The sequence below is a fragment of the Penaeus japonicus genome, unplaced genomic scaffold, assembly GCF_977035675.1.
Source record: "Penaeus japonicus unplaced genomic scaffold, GWHDUDI00000001_assembly GWHDUDI00000009, whole genome shotgun sequence".
NCBI classification, from domain to species: Eukaryota; Metazoa; Arthropoda; class Malacostraca; order Decapoda; family Penaeidae; genus Penaeus; species Penaeus japonicus.
The window spans coordinates 6,377,841-6,395,340 of record NW_028234411.1 but is presented as its reverse complement, the minus strand read 5'-3'; the positions used below and the strand labels follow the sequence as shown (position 1 = coordinate 6,395,340).

The following is a 17,500-nucleotide window of genomic DNA, read 5'->3' as shown; positions in this document are numbered from 1 at the left end:
ATTTCCTCGCGGTTTTGGTAAACAGCAATTGCATCATCGTTATCGTACAATCTTATCTTTTACAAATGTATAGAGTTTTCCCTTTTGTTTGTAAATTTCATATACAAACATTCCACTACATGTTGCATTTATTATTTATAGGAGAGTAAATATGACAGGACAATTTACCGTATTTTTGACATACCTTATCAAGATTATGTACACAGAAATTTGCATGAAGTCCAACGGTTATATGGATGTACAGATGCTGTCATGCCATCCACTTATAACATGTAGGTTAGACGCCCAGCTCTGCTTGTACAAGGAAAAAAGTGACCAACCAACTGAACTGTATACAGAATCGTTCAGTTGAAGAATCGCCTCTTTCCAGAATTTCAAAGCTTAAGGATCAAATAAGATAAGAATATACTGATTAATCAATTATATTTTGTAAGGGATTATAGAGCAATATAATTACATTTGGTGATAGAGAGCAATGAATACATAGGTCCTGAAATGCTTTCCTGGAAAACTGGTCACGCCTTACGAATTCTTGATTTTACCGCGTGCCATCTTGATAAGAGATTTAACGCCTGTTGGAGTATGATTCCATGGCTTACTTGTGGGCACTGAATGGTTCATTGTCCTTGGGGCTTGTGTGAATTACTGATCTTCTAAAAGGTGTCGGTATCCATTTTGTTCGTAATTTCTTTGTAGGTTACCAAATCGAAAACCATTGATCGTAAATGGTACGTAAGGGTGATTTCAGGATCCCCTCCCCCCTCCCTCCCTCCCTCCCTCCCGAGTGGCGTGGCTGTGGTGGGGGTGGGGGTGGGGGTGGGGGTGGGGTTGGGTTGTATATGATTCTCTCCTATCGGTTGTCTTGTCAATCAATCTTGCATTCTTGTACCCACAGTTGGATCCTAGTTTCGTTTTCATAACCTGAATAGGAGCTGTAAAGCCTGGCTGTTAACCTATCCGGTAAATTTTCCGAATAACGCCGCGTTACGAAATACCACAAAAGTGGTATCGATGGATTCCTCTCAACCTCTACTATTCATATATAGTGAAATTAATGAGCGCTTGCACCCCTGAAGCCCACAATCTGGGTCTCTTTTTTAAAGGCACTTCGTGCTACCTCGTCCTACTTCGGGGCATATTTCGCTTGCAAAATCTTAACCCAATGACCTACCTAACTTTGCCTAGTTTTGAATTAATCCCTAGCCTTTTTAGGGCACTTCGTGCAACATACCTTGGGCAAGATATCCCGAGTCCACCATCCTCGCCCTGAAATTCAAACATGGCTGTGTTTACGTATTTACGGATAGTAGCAAGCTGTGGACTGGAAACCCCCAAGGAATTACCTGCATGTGCTGTTATGTTCTCTCAACAGATGGCGCAATATTCCCCATTATTTACAGTATAATTATAGTGCCCTCTATTGAGTGGTCGCGTCATCATCGGTCCTAGTTTCCTATCCTGAGGAATATATGAGACGAAGACTCAGTTGCTGTCATCATGGCGCATGTGAGGGTTATCGTTGTTTCGCCTTTTTCATCTACAGGACTAATTACGCATCATAAGTATCACGAAGTGCCCTGAATAGGGGAGATCCACAGGGGGGCATAGCTCCCTCTTCGCAAAGGCTGACTTCAAAACTAGGGAAAGGGAGGTAGGTAGTTGGGTTAAGGTTTTCGTGATACCGAAGTAGCACGAGGTAGCACGAAGTGCCTTAAATAGGGGGGGGTGTACAGGGGTGGGCGAAGCCCCACCTTGGCTATAGCTATCTTCAAAGTTAGGCAAAGTAAGGGATGTAATTGGTAAGATTTTGCATACGAAATATCGCCGGAATTCATATTTTACCCCGCAATTTCCCTGATCTACTTCATGCCCTCCCCTACTATCGGGACCCAGATTGTGGGCTTCAGGGGTACAAACGCTCATTAATTTCACTATATATGAATAGTAGAGGTTGAGAGGAATCCATCAATACCACTTTTGTGGTATTTAGCGACGCGGCGTTATTCGGAAAATTTACCACCTATCCTATCTTAGCCTTCCTGTTGGTGGCGTTACTCCTGTCAATACCTTTGTGTCACGCATTACTACTTGTCCAGTTTTGTATCACTGATGCTATCCTGATGTTTCCTTTTGCCATTGCGTACTTCAGTTAAGATCCATTACCTGTTGATATTTCGACCTTTTTCTTCCACATCTAATTCCATAACAGGGGTTTGGGTTGACCTTAGACTGTACACAGGGTCGTAATTTACCCCGATTACATCAGCCCGGCTTCGTACTACGCATTTCAAACTTCACCTTGTTGACAACGAGGGGCTTTGAACGTTTCATGATGCGAACCGGTTTTGGCGGCTACGATGCGGCGAAATCCGCGTGTGTTCGCTGCCGGTCACGAGCTGTCGGTCAATGCGCGTTGTAAGGTATCGGTGCAACCAAGAGCTTGGGTTGTGGTTTCATGGAAGATACTGTAATGCTTTGTATTGGTTTTGTACTATTTTGAAAGGTATCACTTCAGCATATGTTTTGCTTATATTCTAAATCTTGCTAAACTATTTCTAATTATTTTCCTTGTAGAGCAGGGCAAGTGCTAATGGATTCCACAATATTTCCATTAATACCACTAATGCTATCACCATTACCAAACCCATTTATTATTACTAATGTTATACAACTGAATATGCTAATTTTTGTGTGTAGAGGCTGTTGCTGGAGAAGGATCACGTGTACTTCGTAGTAAGGTTTCGCGAGCATTAGCATATTTCTAATCATTTTATTTATTTTGGTTTCCTTTAGATTCTTAAAGATCTGGAGGCTTGCATGCTGGAGCCGGTTCTCAATGGGCGGCAAGTAGGAGGGTCTGGAGGGGTGTGGAGGCGGGGACTGGCAGCGGCCTCCCATTGGCGGAGGCGTGGTGGTGCTATCGTACGATCCTGTCGGCGCAGCTGCAGTCGCCAGACCCTATTCTTTTAAATTGTACCAGACATACCACGGGGTCTCTAGCGTTTACCTCAAATTCTATTGATTAATTGAATCACACTAGCATCTGGAAAAGGACGGCTTTTGTAAATGTGTTTAGCTCCTTTGGTCGAATGCCTCGTGTTGTCCATCACATTCATTCCTTCATGCAAATGGATTCGCGTCCGGTGGCAACTGTTCCAGTACGAGTAGACCGCGCGTTTCCTCCTGGAAGCACAATCGACTTTGTCATACGGACGGTAATGGGTTATGAGGCAGGCGAAGGACGACCAAGCTGCCTGCGGATTAACCAGGGAACGCTTTGTGTGTTACCTGGCAGGAACGTTGCGGTAATAGCGAATCTTTCGATATTGTGAGGCTGTGAAAGGGACTGGCTTTGAGGGTCGATGTTGTGTTAGGCTCGTTGTGCTTGTAGGAAGTCCATATATAGAATGTATATATTTTGTATTGACACACAAGCCTTTTTTAAAAGAAATCGGGAAAATATACGCGGGATTGTCTTTTTTCAACGAGATCTATTTAATTCGCAAACGAGTAATATCTTGAATACAGTCGTGCATGGCCTTAGCAATGTTGTTCCTGTTAACATTTGAACAGAGATCGAATTTGTAAAGGTGGTTTGAGGTGAGGAGGAGGAGTGCACATATCGGAAGGTGGTCGCTTTACTTAGATGATCAAATTCACTTATGAATGAATGGTCTCGATTGGTCTACTGAATGGTCTGACGTGAAAGTAGATGAGATTGAGTAGAAAGAAAATACTGGTTTAAGCCTAGAATGTTTGGTTGGTGAGCATACCCACATGGAAGCTGCGGGCGGGTGGACAATCCTCATGGAAGCTGCGGGCGGGTTTGTCAGCAGCTGGCGGCTGTTCCGACTCTCGCAAATGGTACATAATGGGCTCAATGGGCAGGCATGGTGGCCAAATGGAGACAGGAAGAGATTATCGATTAGGTTAGGGGATAAAACTTTTGTTACTTATCGTAACATTATATATATATATATATATATTATATATTATATATATATATATTATATATATATATATATATATATATATATATATATATATATATTATATATATATATATATTATATATATATATATAATATAATAATATATAATTATGTAAATATGACAGCATATATACATACACATACACATACACATATTTACACACTACACACACACTATACACACACACACACACACACACACACACACACACACACACACACACACACACACACATATATATATATATATATATATATATATATATATATATATATATATATATATATATATATATATATCCGAATATATCTGATTTCAAATGAATCTCCTACGTCATACATAAACGAATACATGGACTTTGGACTTTGAGCTTCTTCATGAATTTGAGGAGACGTGGGTGTGGCGGTCATGCCGAGGAATGCGTGACATCCCACGTCCTGGTGGATTCCTTCCTGCAGGCACGCACGCTCGCTCACGCCACTTCCGATCCGCCCTCGGGGGTTGGTCTCGCCCTGCTGAGACCACGGCGGCTGGTCTCGTATGGGAAGTGGGGATTCGTAGTCGATGGTGTTTTGATCTTTATATTTAGTCTACAGTTAATGAGGAAGGTTTTTTTAAAGAAATGTTGGGATTTTGTATATATGTATTGTTCTCTTGTTTTAATCTGATCTGTCGGGATGTAGCTGTGTTATTCAGTTCAGTTTTTAAAGATTTAGTTTAATAAATTGCCTTCTGTCATTGATACCTGGACTGTGAAAGGGTCCGTCCTGGCGTCTGATACTCGGAAGTGTTTTGATTGGCCTTTAATTTGGACCACGTTGCCTCCCCGGTCGAGTGTGTGCGTCAAGCAAGCAAGCAAGCAATCAATCAAGCAATCCCAAACAAACACTTGAGGTGCTGTTGATGCCTGCCAGGGTCCGAGGGAGGGAAGGAAGGGGAGACTCGTTAAATTTTATTGCGGCATCCCCAACTTTGGACTAGGCATATTCTTAGTATGCTTCTAAGGGACTGCAAAGTATTAGCGCCCCCGAAGACAACTCTGCGTCATTAGATGATGTTGGAGAGACCCCGTCAAGGTCATGGTGGGAGCATGACAAACTGATTTCCTGCTTCGGAGGATAGGACTTTGAGAAGCCAGGATTAAAGATAATTTTTTTTTTTTCTCATCACTATTTATGTTTTCCTTCGCTGCTTACACTCTCACACTCTACTATCTCTATCTCTCTCTACTTCCTCTCCTCTCTCTCTCTCTCTCTCTCTCTCTCTCTCTCTCTCTCTCCCTCTCTCCCTCTCTCCCTCTCTCCCTCTCTCTCTCTCCCTCTCTCTCTCTCTCTCCCTCTCCCTCTCCCTCTCCCTCTCCCTCTCCCTCTCCCTCTCCCTCTCCCTCTCTCCCTCTCCTCTCCCCTCTCCCCCCTCTCCCCTCCCCTCTCCCTTCTCCCCTCTCCTCTCCCCTCCCTCTCCTCTCCCTCTCCCCTTCCCTCCCCTCTCCCTTTCCTCACCCTCTCTCTCCCCTCTCCCCCTCTCCTCCCACTCCCACCCGTTGACTCTGTCCATTGATACTACGGCAGATAATTTGAAACTCCCCCCACTTTGCCGCCCCCCCCTCCCCTGTGTTTCCACCTACCCTGCCGTCTCTACTTCCTCCGTCCCTCCTGTGTATCCACCTTGATCCTCCCTCCCTCCCCTCTCCCTCCCTCCCCTCCCCTCCCTCTCTGCGTCACTAGCCGGCGGCAGTGGCGACACATGGGCGGGGTGGAGAGGGCGTGAACCGGTCATGTAAAGTACAGAGGTACCTACTTCCAGATTCAAATAGTATTCACATCATTGTCCGATTGTCTGACACTCGTGATTTTATTACTATTGTTATTATGATTATTAGTATCATTATTATTAGTTTTTATTAATAATACCTTTATCATTATCATTATGATGATTATTATTGTAATTATTGTTATTATTAATTATTATTATTATTATTATTATTATTATTATTATTATTATAAAAATAATAAATTAAATACTGAGGGGTGTCGCAAGGAGACTCTAGATTTATGTATTCTGCAGGTGTATCTCTAGTTGGTCAGCTGGCGGCGACCACGTTACACTCCCTACCTAGCCGAACCCCGCACGTCCTCGGGAAATATTCTTTGATCATAAATATTCGGTATATCGGTCTTATCATTTTAATACATGGTATATCGGTCTTATCATTTTGATACATGGTCATACCGTGTATTTTCTTTGTTTTGCTGGTGTGTCGTAGTGTCAGGGGGCTGACAAGTTCGACTATTTAATGGATCTGAGCAACCAAGAAGGTCGACGCCACTCTTCTTGACCATTTAATGAAGCTGAGCGACGCCACCCCGCTCCCCCCCCCCCCTACACCCCCACATCTGGCCGTGTGTAGCGAGGCTCAGAGCTCACGTGGTTTTGTCCGGCGTCTATGACAGCTGTGACCGGTTATAAGGAGAGGGGAAGCGTTGCCGCAGCACTCTGCCACACTTGTAATTTTTTTGTTTTTTTTTTTTTTTTTTTTTTTTTTTTTCTCTGAGAATCGTGGAAAGGGGGGGGGGGAGAGATGTGCGTTGGAGATTTTTCCGAATCTGTACGCGGAAATTTTATTTTTATGTCCTCTCCCTCTCCCACGTACTGTGCACACACCCACGACCCCCCAAACAAGAGTAGTCTTGTGATAAACGGGGTTTGAGGATGCAAATGAAGGAACGCCCTTCTCGACACTTGTAATGAGACCCGCACATAGGATACACATAGGATTTTCGACTCAACGGCGTTCCTAGGCGTTAGAGGAGATTATGATTTCAAAAACACATGTGCATTCTAGCCGAGCTTAGTAATAGAGAATATGAGGCCAGCAGCAATTAGGTTCGCTTACGAAAGGGCATGGGGCAGTGTGTTGTGTACTCTTGTCGTTTTAACAAGCGGATGGGATGGGGGTGGGGGCGGGAGTGAGAGTGGGGGGTGAGGGTGAGGGGGCGGTCGCCGTGATGCACTGTGTTTGTACATTTTGTATTTCACATTCTCCTCGGACTTAGGGAGAAGCTGAAGGCCTAATGAGGTTCTTCATATTCGGGGCGTCGCGTCGTGTGGCACTAACCGGCCATGGGCACTGTCACTCAAGCGCGATTGCGTTACTTGACACTGTATGCAGTGAACGTACGAACACATATTATTTTTTTTTTCCCATCACCTTGATATTCATCTTTCTCTACCATTACATTCTGCCATAACTTTAAAAATCTAGGCGCTAGACGTTGAAGTTTGACTAAACCCACTTTTTACTTTTCCTTGGTCCTGAGCACCGGACACTCTTGTGGGAGGGGAGAGGGGAGGGGAGGGGGAGTGAAGTGCAAGCACCCACGACTGCTTCTAAGAAGTCGAATCTCAATGTTTTCCTGTCCTGATAGTGGCTGATGTCCTCTCTTCCTTCGCTTCGCTTTCTCCCCCTCCCCTCTGCTGCCCTTCCTCGTTACGCCGCCTCTTTCTCTCTCTTGCCCTTCCTCGTTACACCGCCTCTTTCTCTCTCTTGCCCTTCCTCGTTACGCCGCCTCTTTCTCTCTCTTGCCCTTCCTCGTTTTGTCCTCTCGGTTATACCCCTTGTTTCCCCGCCACCTCTCTTGGCTTTTCCTCGTCTTCCCCTCTCGCTCTTGCCCTTCCTCGGTTCGCCCCTCCTCCTCCCCTCCCTTGTCTCCTTCCCCTCTCCTATTTTCATGCAAGAAACCTCCTCACCCATACACTTCCTACCATGAGTAACTTGTTGCTATTAGTTCTGGCGCTCTATTGCCTCCTTTATCGTCACCATATTCAAGTCCCTTTCCAGTAGTCCTTGATTATTAAGTTATTCCACGGCACTCTGAAAACGACTCGAAATTGCGTTATAACTCGATTTCATGAACACTTCACGGTCTGGCAGATAAGCATATTTTCTTCCGGTCTCGTCTAGGCTCGCGTTGACTTGAAACCCTGATTCGAGTGAGGTTGATAACCCTGCGGACTTTGGTAGGAAGCATTTTCGTAGCTGTTTGCAGTTCGTTTTAAAAATATTTGGTTTATCTAATCCAGGGTTTATTTTTTTTGTTTAGATATGAATATGAATCGACTTCTATTTAAGTACGTGGAAGCTAAGACGTAAGAGGTGGAAGGAATATTTGAAATCACACCTTGTGTTTTTTTCCCTCGTTTGTGATGCTTTTGCAAGTAGAGCTATTTTAAATTAGGTACTGAAAGTAAAATCTAGATATGATAATGTAGGTCCCAGAAAAAAATACATTCAAGATCGGCCATGGGAGACCGACAGAAAAGAAATCGTTGAGTTGAGAAAAAGAGGAATGGCAGATATGCATTTTTCATACTCTACGAAAAAAAGCAGGAGTGACAGCTGCGTTTTTAAATTTCTTACGTCACATCGTTGTCAACGTATTGATTAAAAGCCCAAACTAACACATCGTTTCCGATCGCTTGCCCACCTTTCCTTATTCAGAACCAGCGTATAGTACAAGAGCACTATTATGGAATATGACATTTTTGTACCTATAACTAATCATTGTTTATTAGTAACACTGGATAGTTAGTTGGCGGCGAATGTGCAGTTACTGGTTCGCCGTCAGTTGGCTCGATTCCCTGGTTAGCTTGCCAGAACGAGAGGTAGTACAGTGATTTGCGTCATTGCTTGGAGTTATATTTGTATGGGGGAAAAAATGATGACGTCGGATTTTAGATGGGTGGTAATTTAGTTATGGAATAAAATTGAAGCTGTGAGTGCACATTGTAGGTTGTGAAGCTTGTTTATTAGATAGGTTTTTCTCATGTTTTTAATGTCTTGATAAACGCCTCATATATACGGAAGTATAGTTGCCTATAGATCTACAGGAGAGAGCGGGTGGAGATGCGAGGTCTTGTATTGATTTACGGGGAAGGGGCGGAGGGGGGAGTGGGGGAGGGGGCAGATGGCGCAGGTGTAGTGAGGTTGTCTTACAAGCACGGTATGAAAGAGGCCACAGGTGTATAGATTCTGCCAAACCCCTAAACCATCACTTGTGATTGAGAGGCTATTTGTAGGTTTTGGGGAACTCCGTTTTATTAGTGTGTTCAAATTTGGTCAGCAGTTGTACATGTTTGTTTATCCTTTGTAGCGTGTTTGATCTGAAGTATTTGGGAGAATGTAAGTGGGTACAGGGTGAAGGTTTTATTGCATTGGGTTGGTTAAAGGGAGAGAAGGGAAGCTACTCTCATTGCACAGGCCTACTTGGTAACATTATAATGCTGCCGTATATATTTTTTTTTAATAATAATTTTAGAATATTACTGATGTAGCTATTGAATTTATACGAAAAGAATAGTCTCTATATATGCGACAAACATTGCCTTTACCATTGGATACTAATTGTATTGAAGTAGAATATTTCATTTATGCAATATGAATAGGATGCATGTAAGTAGGCCTACGAACTACAAGTAATCAGTCATGTGAACCCATATGCACGTATGTAACTAAAATGAAGTATTTTCTAAGACCATACTACGTAGTCCGTGTACTACGTATATTCATAGGAAGCCATATATCGGCTCGTCCAGCTGTCCCAACGCGGATGGATCAACATGCTTTTCAATTATCACCTGTGTCAGGTCATGCAAGTTAATCGACTATCAGGCTCCTGTAGTGAACCGTTACTGTTTTTATTATGGTCAAATAATATAAAAATGCATTGGTAAAGACATCCTTCAGTTCCAAGCAAAGCGTGGCAGCTTTTTCGACCGAACGTTTTGTAATAAATCGTTTTGGTATTTATACACTATTTGTATCTGTTTCACTCGTTCATTCACAGGAGGAGTACCTCTGCACTCGCTCACTCGAGCTGTAAATGTATCATAGTAATATCACCACCATCCCCACCCTTTAAAAATAATAATAATAATGGTATTAAATAAACGCCCATGGTGGCCATACATGATCTGTACGGGCTATACTAAATGAGTAAACAAGTTGAGGGAAGGAAATTACTTTCTAACAGTTGCAATTCTTGATGTTTGCAAATGCCATTTTTTACGCCAAATCTTTAATTTTAAAAAATAGCACTTAAGATTAGCTTTATCTAGAACGTTTCCCCAATTGTGATCTTGAATGGAGGTGTTCGTGTGTTGCAACCCGTGAGGACTGTACTGGGAAGGCCGCTGGACATTTGTCAATGGTCTCTTGTTAACATCGCGACTCGGCTTTTGTAAGCGGGAAGGCAAGTGTGGGAACGTCTGCTCGGTGACCGCTGAAGGCATCATGTGTGGTCATGGTCATGAGGGTTATGTGGTTGTTGTGCATACTTATGAGTTTTCAGTGTTAGATATCAGGTTGAGATGAAGTTTTATTTTGTAGAATTTAGTTGGCAGATTTGTTTGAGTTCAGTGCTTTAAATTTTATATATACCGGACAATTAAGGGGAAAAAAGGGTTAAAACAAATCGACAAGAGCATTGGGAATAACAAATCATTTCAGCAATTGCATCGTAAAACCTAATGAGCAGAGCAGGGTGAATCTCGCAACAAATATTACACAAACTTGAGATTCCACCTGATGAATTGATAAATAATGGACCCAACAAAAAAATATACTAACACCATTATCCTTTCTCAGGTGTTGGCTTGGTGATGCGCAAGATGGGTAACGCTGCAACACCCACCGTCGAGATCACCAAAGACGGCGATACCTACACCATGAAAACCATCACCACTTTTAAGACCACAGAGATCAAGTTCAAGTTGGGCGAGGAATTCGAAGAGACCACAGCTGATGGCCGCGTGGTGAAGGTGAGGTGCCCTTGCTGTTTTGTTCGTTTCGAGTCGGTGTTTGTACTTAATAGCAGTTCGTTGAGTGAGATGTTTAATTCATTGATTATTTTTTAATAATTTTGAAAATTAGCATCGTCGTGGATTAGAAATAGTCTTGTCTTGTTGGTGATAGGCCTACTTATTTTGTGTTGATGGAATTGATGAGGTTCTAGGAATAGTGCCATTTTCCCATTATTTGTACATTAATAATGTGAAGCAATATTTAAGTAACATGACCCTCTTTTAGCTAAAGTATTGAAATAGATATTATACTACATAAATATCAAATATAATAACCGTATTTGATATTAATACACATCTTAATAAATGTGCAAAAGTAGACTTGATTAAAGACAAACAGACCTTACTCTTTACTCCATTTGTGTCTTCCCATCTCTAAGCTTCCTTTTATTATTTTGTATTATTATTTTATAGTAAGCAAATTCAGACAAAATCATTTCAAGTTGAAAACGGTGTAGTTTCTCAATGAAAACCTCATTTGCATACAAGTAGAAGGAAATGAGCTAATGTTAACAGTAATTACAGCTGTACATAATTGTTCATTTTTTTATAGTACAGCAGTGCATAACTTTTTTTTTTTTTTTTTAATCTTTAATGTATATTGGTTACCCATCTGACTTTTATTCATTTAAATATAATATTTCAGTCTGTCATCAAGTTGGATGGCAACAAGCTGGTTCACAACCAGGTCGGGGACAAGGAGAAGAAAGAGAAGGATTCTGTCCTTCTCCGAGAATTCACCGATGACAAGATGCTAATGGTAAGATTTTGGAACGCATTAATAATTTACTCGTGAAATAAAGAAATATATTTCTAGGCTGCTCTTTCAAATTACTGGAGTCACTTTTACTTTGGAGGTGATATCTCCTTGTGATGATGTCTGTAATAAAATGTATTTATAATTACCAATAGCCATTATCCATTTCTCAAATATCTTTTTATTTTCAGGAGTGCAAGGTTGATGACGTGGTTTGCAAGCGAGTCTACACCCGTTTAGAATAATTCCTGCAAGTCCTCAGCACCCAAGTATGGGAAGTGGTTACTGAAAATCCTAAGGACCGCATTGTCATTTGAAATGAAATTACAATATTGATATTACCAGCAACACTTCATTTGAATTGATTTGAGATGAAAAACTATCAAAACTCAATTTTCTTTTTTAATTTTTAACAATCATAAGGATGTATGTCATTTTATGAAAAGAGTGGTTCCCTAAGGAAGTAACCACACAATCCTTTTCACATCCCATTTGGTTTGCTCAAACTATCTTAGTTCCATTATAGGAAGTTGTCTGCAAGGAAATTGACTGTTCTCCTCAAAATGTATCAAACTTTAGTTAATGATGTTCTGTGGTTATGCTGTAACCAAAGAGACTAAACCTATATACAATTTATGGTAAGAGTTACCAAGATTTTGTTTCCATTTCAACAAGTTAACTTGGATGAATGGCAAAATGCAAGTGAGAGATTAACATTTATATCTCTTAGTCATTTTGTAATCTTTATATATTAAATTGAAACAAATTTATTTGGTGTTTTATTATATATAACTATCCAATATAAAATGGTTTTAATTTGAACATTTACACCTAGAAAATGTAATTATCATATTTAGAATAATGCGTAGATAAAGGTAACGTGGAGCTGCTAATTCAGTCATGTATTTGTAACCTAAAAGTTCATAACCTAATTTCATAGAAACCATTGACTATTTAAAATATAAATATCCTGGTATTCATTGGCATTTTCTACACAAGAGATCATTACTTTCTTGAGGCAAAGGAAGACTGACCATGTACAGAAAATTCATATATCTCATAATAAAATTTGATTTAGCTGAGCATTTTTTGTTTTTTAATGTAAAACTCAGTAAAAAGAAACGATGGCTAAATCAAGTTAATTTTCAAGTAGGGATATAAAATCTTGAAATTGCTGATTACCAGTAAGAAACTTTGGCAATACACTAAAACAACTATACCTTTACAGATATGCAATGCCTGACAATAAAAGACCAAACAAGAACTAGACTGACAGTTCAGTGGTTCTGCAAGATATTCATGCACTATCTCATAGCTTCTTTGTCCCACGATAACCAGGTAAAAATGCTGTTAAATGATTGTCTTGTTCTAAAAAAAAAATTGTAATAAGCTTACTGGAGCATGATGGTGTTACTTTTCCTACCAAGGACCTTTGAAATGCCAAACAAACTATATTAAAGAATAAAATTAACAGCAGTGAGGTATTCCATACAGTACATTTGACCTTTACCACAAGAACCATTTTCATAGCATGGTATAAAATTATTTTTTGTGATCATAAGCTTGAAGAAAATATTCAGGGAATTTAGGGGGAAACATGAACTAGCACAGCCTGAGTTGTGCATCATATTCAATGGATCAATATTTTTCTTACATAAAATTCAACCAATTATGAATTTCACTTGCTGAGGGGCTGTTATATTTCACAAATTACTTTTCCCATTCTGGAATGTCTCCTCTCTTTTTTTTCAGTTCTTTTCAGGTAAAAGAAAACCCATATGACCAATAAAAATCTACATACTGAAGAAGTTTAATGAAAAGCTCACTTGAGCCATAGTCACACAATTACACAACAAAGAAACAAAATGTGTATCACAGAAATGCAGAACATTTGTTAAACGAAAAATACTCTTACTAGAACCTTGACTAGAACACAGAAAGAAAATTCAACTTTTATTTACATTGGATAATGAAAAAGTAACCCTAACAAAATTATGGTAAACTTATTGAGCAAATTCTATTATCAACACCAATTAACACAAAGCAAAATTTTTTTAAATACATATCACAGACAGTAATCACTTGCTGTAGTTGATGAATATCAAAAATGATATACACACAAGGAAAATTAAAGTAGTTTGAAGTCTACCTTTGAGGTTCCAAAGTTTACGTGTCTATTGCTAGACCACGACACATAATTGCAAATAGCACCAATTGTACCAATAATACCATCAGACACCTTAATCTGTTCCCACCAGTAGTAGTGGTGTAATAAAATAATTTACATTTGCACCTATAAAACTAAGCATATATGTATGGATAAATTGCAAATCCTCACTAAAGTTTAATATGCACCAAAGAAATCAAACGGACTGCAGACTTCCTGTTATCACAAAAGTAATCTTTTTTTGGTTAAATAATACAATGTTTATGAACTGAAATATGGAGAGACTACAAATTCAAACTTGATCAAGATATTCCATTGATTCAATATTATAATTACTATTATTAATATTACTATCATTATTATTATTAGCACTTTTTTTTCTTTGTAATAAAGCTATCACCACCTTGTACCATACAAATTGGGGTATCTTTTTACCCTGAAATGATTACAATCAGTGAGTATTATTCCATACATAACAGTTAAACACATCAAACATATAATGGATACAAAAGAAGAAACACAACTGGAATATTTAAATTTGCATGTAAATATTTACATTCCTCATGCAATATTTTGACTTCTAAATTAAAGTCATATCTAGCACCAAAAAGTCACAGAGGTAAAGCAGAATGAGGACAAATGTTTGGTTTAAAAAAACAGAAATAGAACAAAATGCTGTGAAGTAGATCACAACCTTTTCATATTCCAAACAGATGGTCCACATCCAATAACTTAAGACTGATCCATCATATATTATACCTTAACTATAATCAAATATCATAGAACTGGGTATTTCCCTTTTTAACACATCAAACTTAGCAAAGTAATATTGCAAAATTAAGCCACCAACATTTCTGGCAGCAATTTGTATATCACAGAAAGGAGTAAACCATATCCAACAGCTGAGTGCCTACTAATTAAAATTAAAGGAGATCCTAATTTTGCTTTACAATAAACATGATCCAGACACCATAAACATAAGCAAAGTATACCAGTGACTTCAAGTGCATGAAATGGTGTAGGAAACATGCAATAAATTACTGTTGTATTAAGGCACATTTAAATAAAATCTGTCTTTCTTTGAATGTTTTGTCCACTTCAGCTTGTAGTGGAAAGGCATCAACTGCACTTTACCTACACTTCCCCTAATCTATGAGAAACAGGTGAACCCTGGACACTGGAACACCTGCTGCCATACCCTGAATCAGGAGTGCTGCAAACGCTTGCTTTGTCTTCACTCTCGTACAGCCTGTTTAGAGGGATGAAAGAAAAACAAATATAAGGTAACCTTTTTCTTCAACTAAATGACACAAGATGGGGCATGTATACATGTTGCAGTGAGGGTGACCAGAATGCCAATCAGCATCTATTCTTGCTAAGACAAGGGAAGCTACTCTATTTTCTACACACTATCCAAGCATGGTGTTTTATGCCTAGTGTTGATCAAAGTTCTCATTTGCTTATGGTTTCATTGAAAAACAAGTGTTTGCTTAACCAGAATTAAAGGCAAGTGAGAAAAATCATTGTCCCTGCACTTCCAACCTTGAAATTAATCTCAGCACAGCTGGCAGGGCATCTAAATTTTTGTTGGCATCAGTGGTTTATAAAATGAATGTGGCACATATGCAATTAACTTCACAAGTCTGTCTCTGACAAGTGTATGATGTCTACAAAATATGCTGGTAATACTGGAGTTTTGTTGTTCATGACTAGTGAATTTATCAAACCCCCTAAATAAAAAACAAATTTTAGACACTTACTATTGGGATATACATTAATCTAGATGCAATGGATCCCCATTGTACATCACAGTACACAAACAGAGACGTATGTTTAACAATTATACAGAAGAGGCTGTGTGAATATGCATAAAAAAATGGATCCTAACCAGACTGACCATAGATTACACCTCTATATATTTTTTCAATGTGATTTACTATAAACAAAACTAATCATAGTCTGAGGTAAGTATTATATTTCACATTCTCAAAACATACGTAATGGTACTGTGATGTAAAGACGGACAGGCATGAGAATATCATAGTTTCTCATAAAGAACTTTCAAACATAAATAATGCATGGTATTCCAAGTGGGAATAGTGGCATATCTAGAGTGGGGCATGCAAGGTACATGCCCTGGGTGCCGCTTGAAGGGGGTCACTAATTTGGGCTTGCGAATTGCGGCTTCCCAACAGAAACATCAGTATATATCAAGAGTTTTGCCTAAATATCTGCCTACACATCAATAACATGGATAAGGAAGTCTTTATCTTCATGTAAATTTGCTAATATTTGCCATAGGCACTTCACGCTCATGATGAAGGGCGACTGAATAAACAGCATACGAATCAGGAAAACAAGTGGAAAGTTACTGATGAAAACTAAGATTAATTCCTTGGTGAATATTAAGATTTGTTTTGTAAAGAAACTTGCAAAAACAAGACTCAAATGTAATGTGGAACAATATGTACTGAAAAGGATCATCTAACCATGAGGGAAATCACAAAGTAATGGCAGCAATTTACCATATATATATATCCTATACTAACTTCTAGGAAAACTCCAGTATATCATGGTAACATGGAGCCGCTAATCCATATGTTACAAGGAAATTTATATATCAATATTGGATCTTAGATCACAGTAAAGGCAAATAACTTTTCCACTATTAAACATTCCTGGAATAAAACCATGCTACTTCTTATTCCTTACAGATCTCAAGCGGCAAGTAAACATTTAAACCAGTATCACTATACTACCTCAGATAGTACTGTTATGTCACACTACACACTGGATGACAAAAAGGCAAAATTAACGTTAATAAATATAAAGCCACTTCAAGAACAACTGACCTGAATAAGAGATCCATAAGCTGTGAAAGGGACTGCAAATGGTAACCAGTTGTTGCTTGGAGAGATACTGGCCATGTTGGTAGCAAGTGGCAGCACAACCGACCACACGCAACACAAGCCGCTGCCACCTGGGAGCAACGCCACTGAAGGAAAACTTGGTCTGAAAAGTAATGTTAGAAAAATACAACGTTAAATCAAAAGACAACAGTCTCACTACAGATGAATTAAATTCTTCTAAACATTCACTATTCAGTCCCATTTTTTTTATAAAATTCAAAGTACAGGTTCTCATCGCTCTTTGAGTTATCTCAAAGTATGGCCAAAAGAGTGAAATTGCACAAATGAATGTGAGAAGCCTTTTCTGTGCAATAAAGGAGCATCTGTAGCTGTGGAAAGAATATACAAATGCACCCTTTGCACTGTAAATTGCGGTTTTCTTGTTAAATATCATCGGCAGAGGAGATGGTTGGGGATAGCACATTTTTTAGTTTTTTACATAAGTGAACTACAGTCAATTATTGACATGTGGGAACAAAAGTGTTGCGTCAACATTTTCACTAATCAAAGTTATAAGGTTAAAAATATATATTCATAAATAGATCAACAAATAACAAAAATGGATAGATATAGATAGAACTTTCCTTCTTTGAAATTAGGGAATGCTCCACCAAATAACTGTTGAGATATAAAATCTTTATCCTTAAACAAAAAAAAAATCTGAAACATAAGCCTAAATAAGTAAATCAGCTAAGCAATGGTTGATAGGTAGTCTTCCATATATACAAACGCATACAAGTATCAAGTTTTCAAAGTAACAATAACCAATTCACTCCACTGAAAAGAGAAGAGTTGATATACTGAGTGTCAGTCAGT

At 39.2% G+C, this 17,500-nt stretch overlaps 2 protein-coding genes across 4 annotated transcripts in view; one reads left to right on the top strand and one right to left on the bottom strand.

Moving 5' to 3' along the window:
* Nucleotides 1-12,378, top strand: part of fabp (fatty acid binding protein) — a 13,257-nt gene extending 879 nt beyond the window's left edge. The window contains exons 2-4 of the mRNA XM_043023319.2: nt 10,637-10,809; nt 11,498-11,611; nt 11,800-12,378. Of these exons, the coding sequence (XP_042879253.2) occupies nt 10,637-10,809; nt 11,498-11,611; nt 11,800-11,853 (341 nt within the window). The 3' untranslated portion in view covers nt 11,854-12,378. The remainder of the gene's footprint in view (nt 1-10,636; nt 10,810-11,497; nt 11,612-11,799) is intronic.
* Nucleotides 12,379-13,389: 1,011 nt separating this feature from the next.
* CycJ (Cyclin J) overlaps nt 13,390-17,500 on the bottom strand; it is a 9,724-nt gene continuing 5,613 nt past the window's right edge. For all 3 annotated transcript variants that reach the window (XM_043023316.2, XM_043023317.2, XM_043023318.2), the window contains 2 exons: nt 16,628-16,787; nt 13,390-15,024 (listed from right to left, as the gene is read on the bottom strand). In XM_043023316.2, the coding sequence (XP_042879250.1) occupies nt 14,910-15,024; nt 16,628-16,787 (275 nt within the window). In that variant the 3' untranslated portion in view covers nt 13,390-14,909. The remainder of the gene's footprint in view (nt 15,025-16,627; nt 16,788-17,500) is intronic.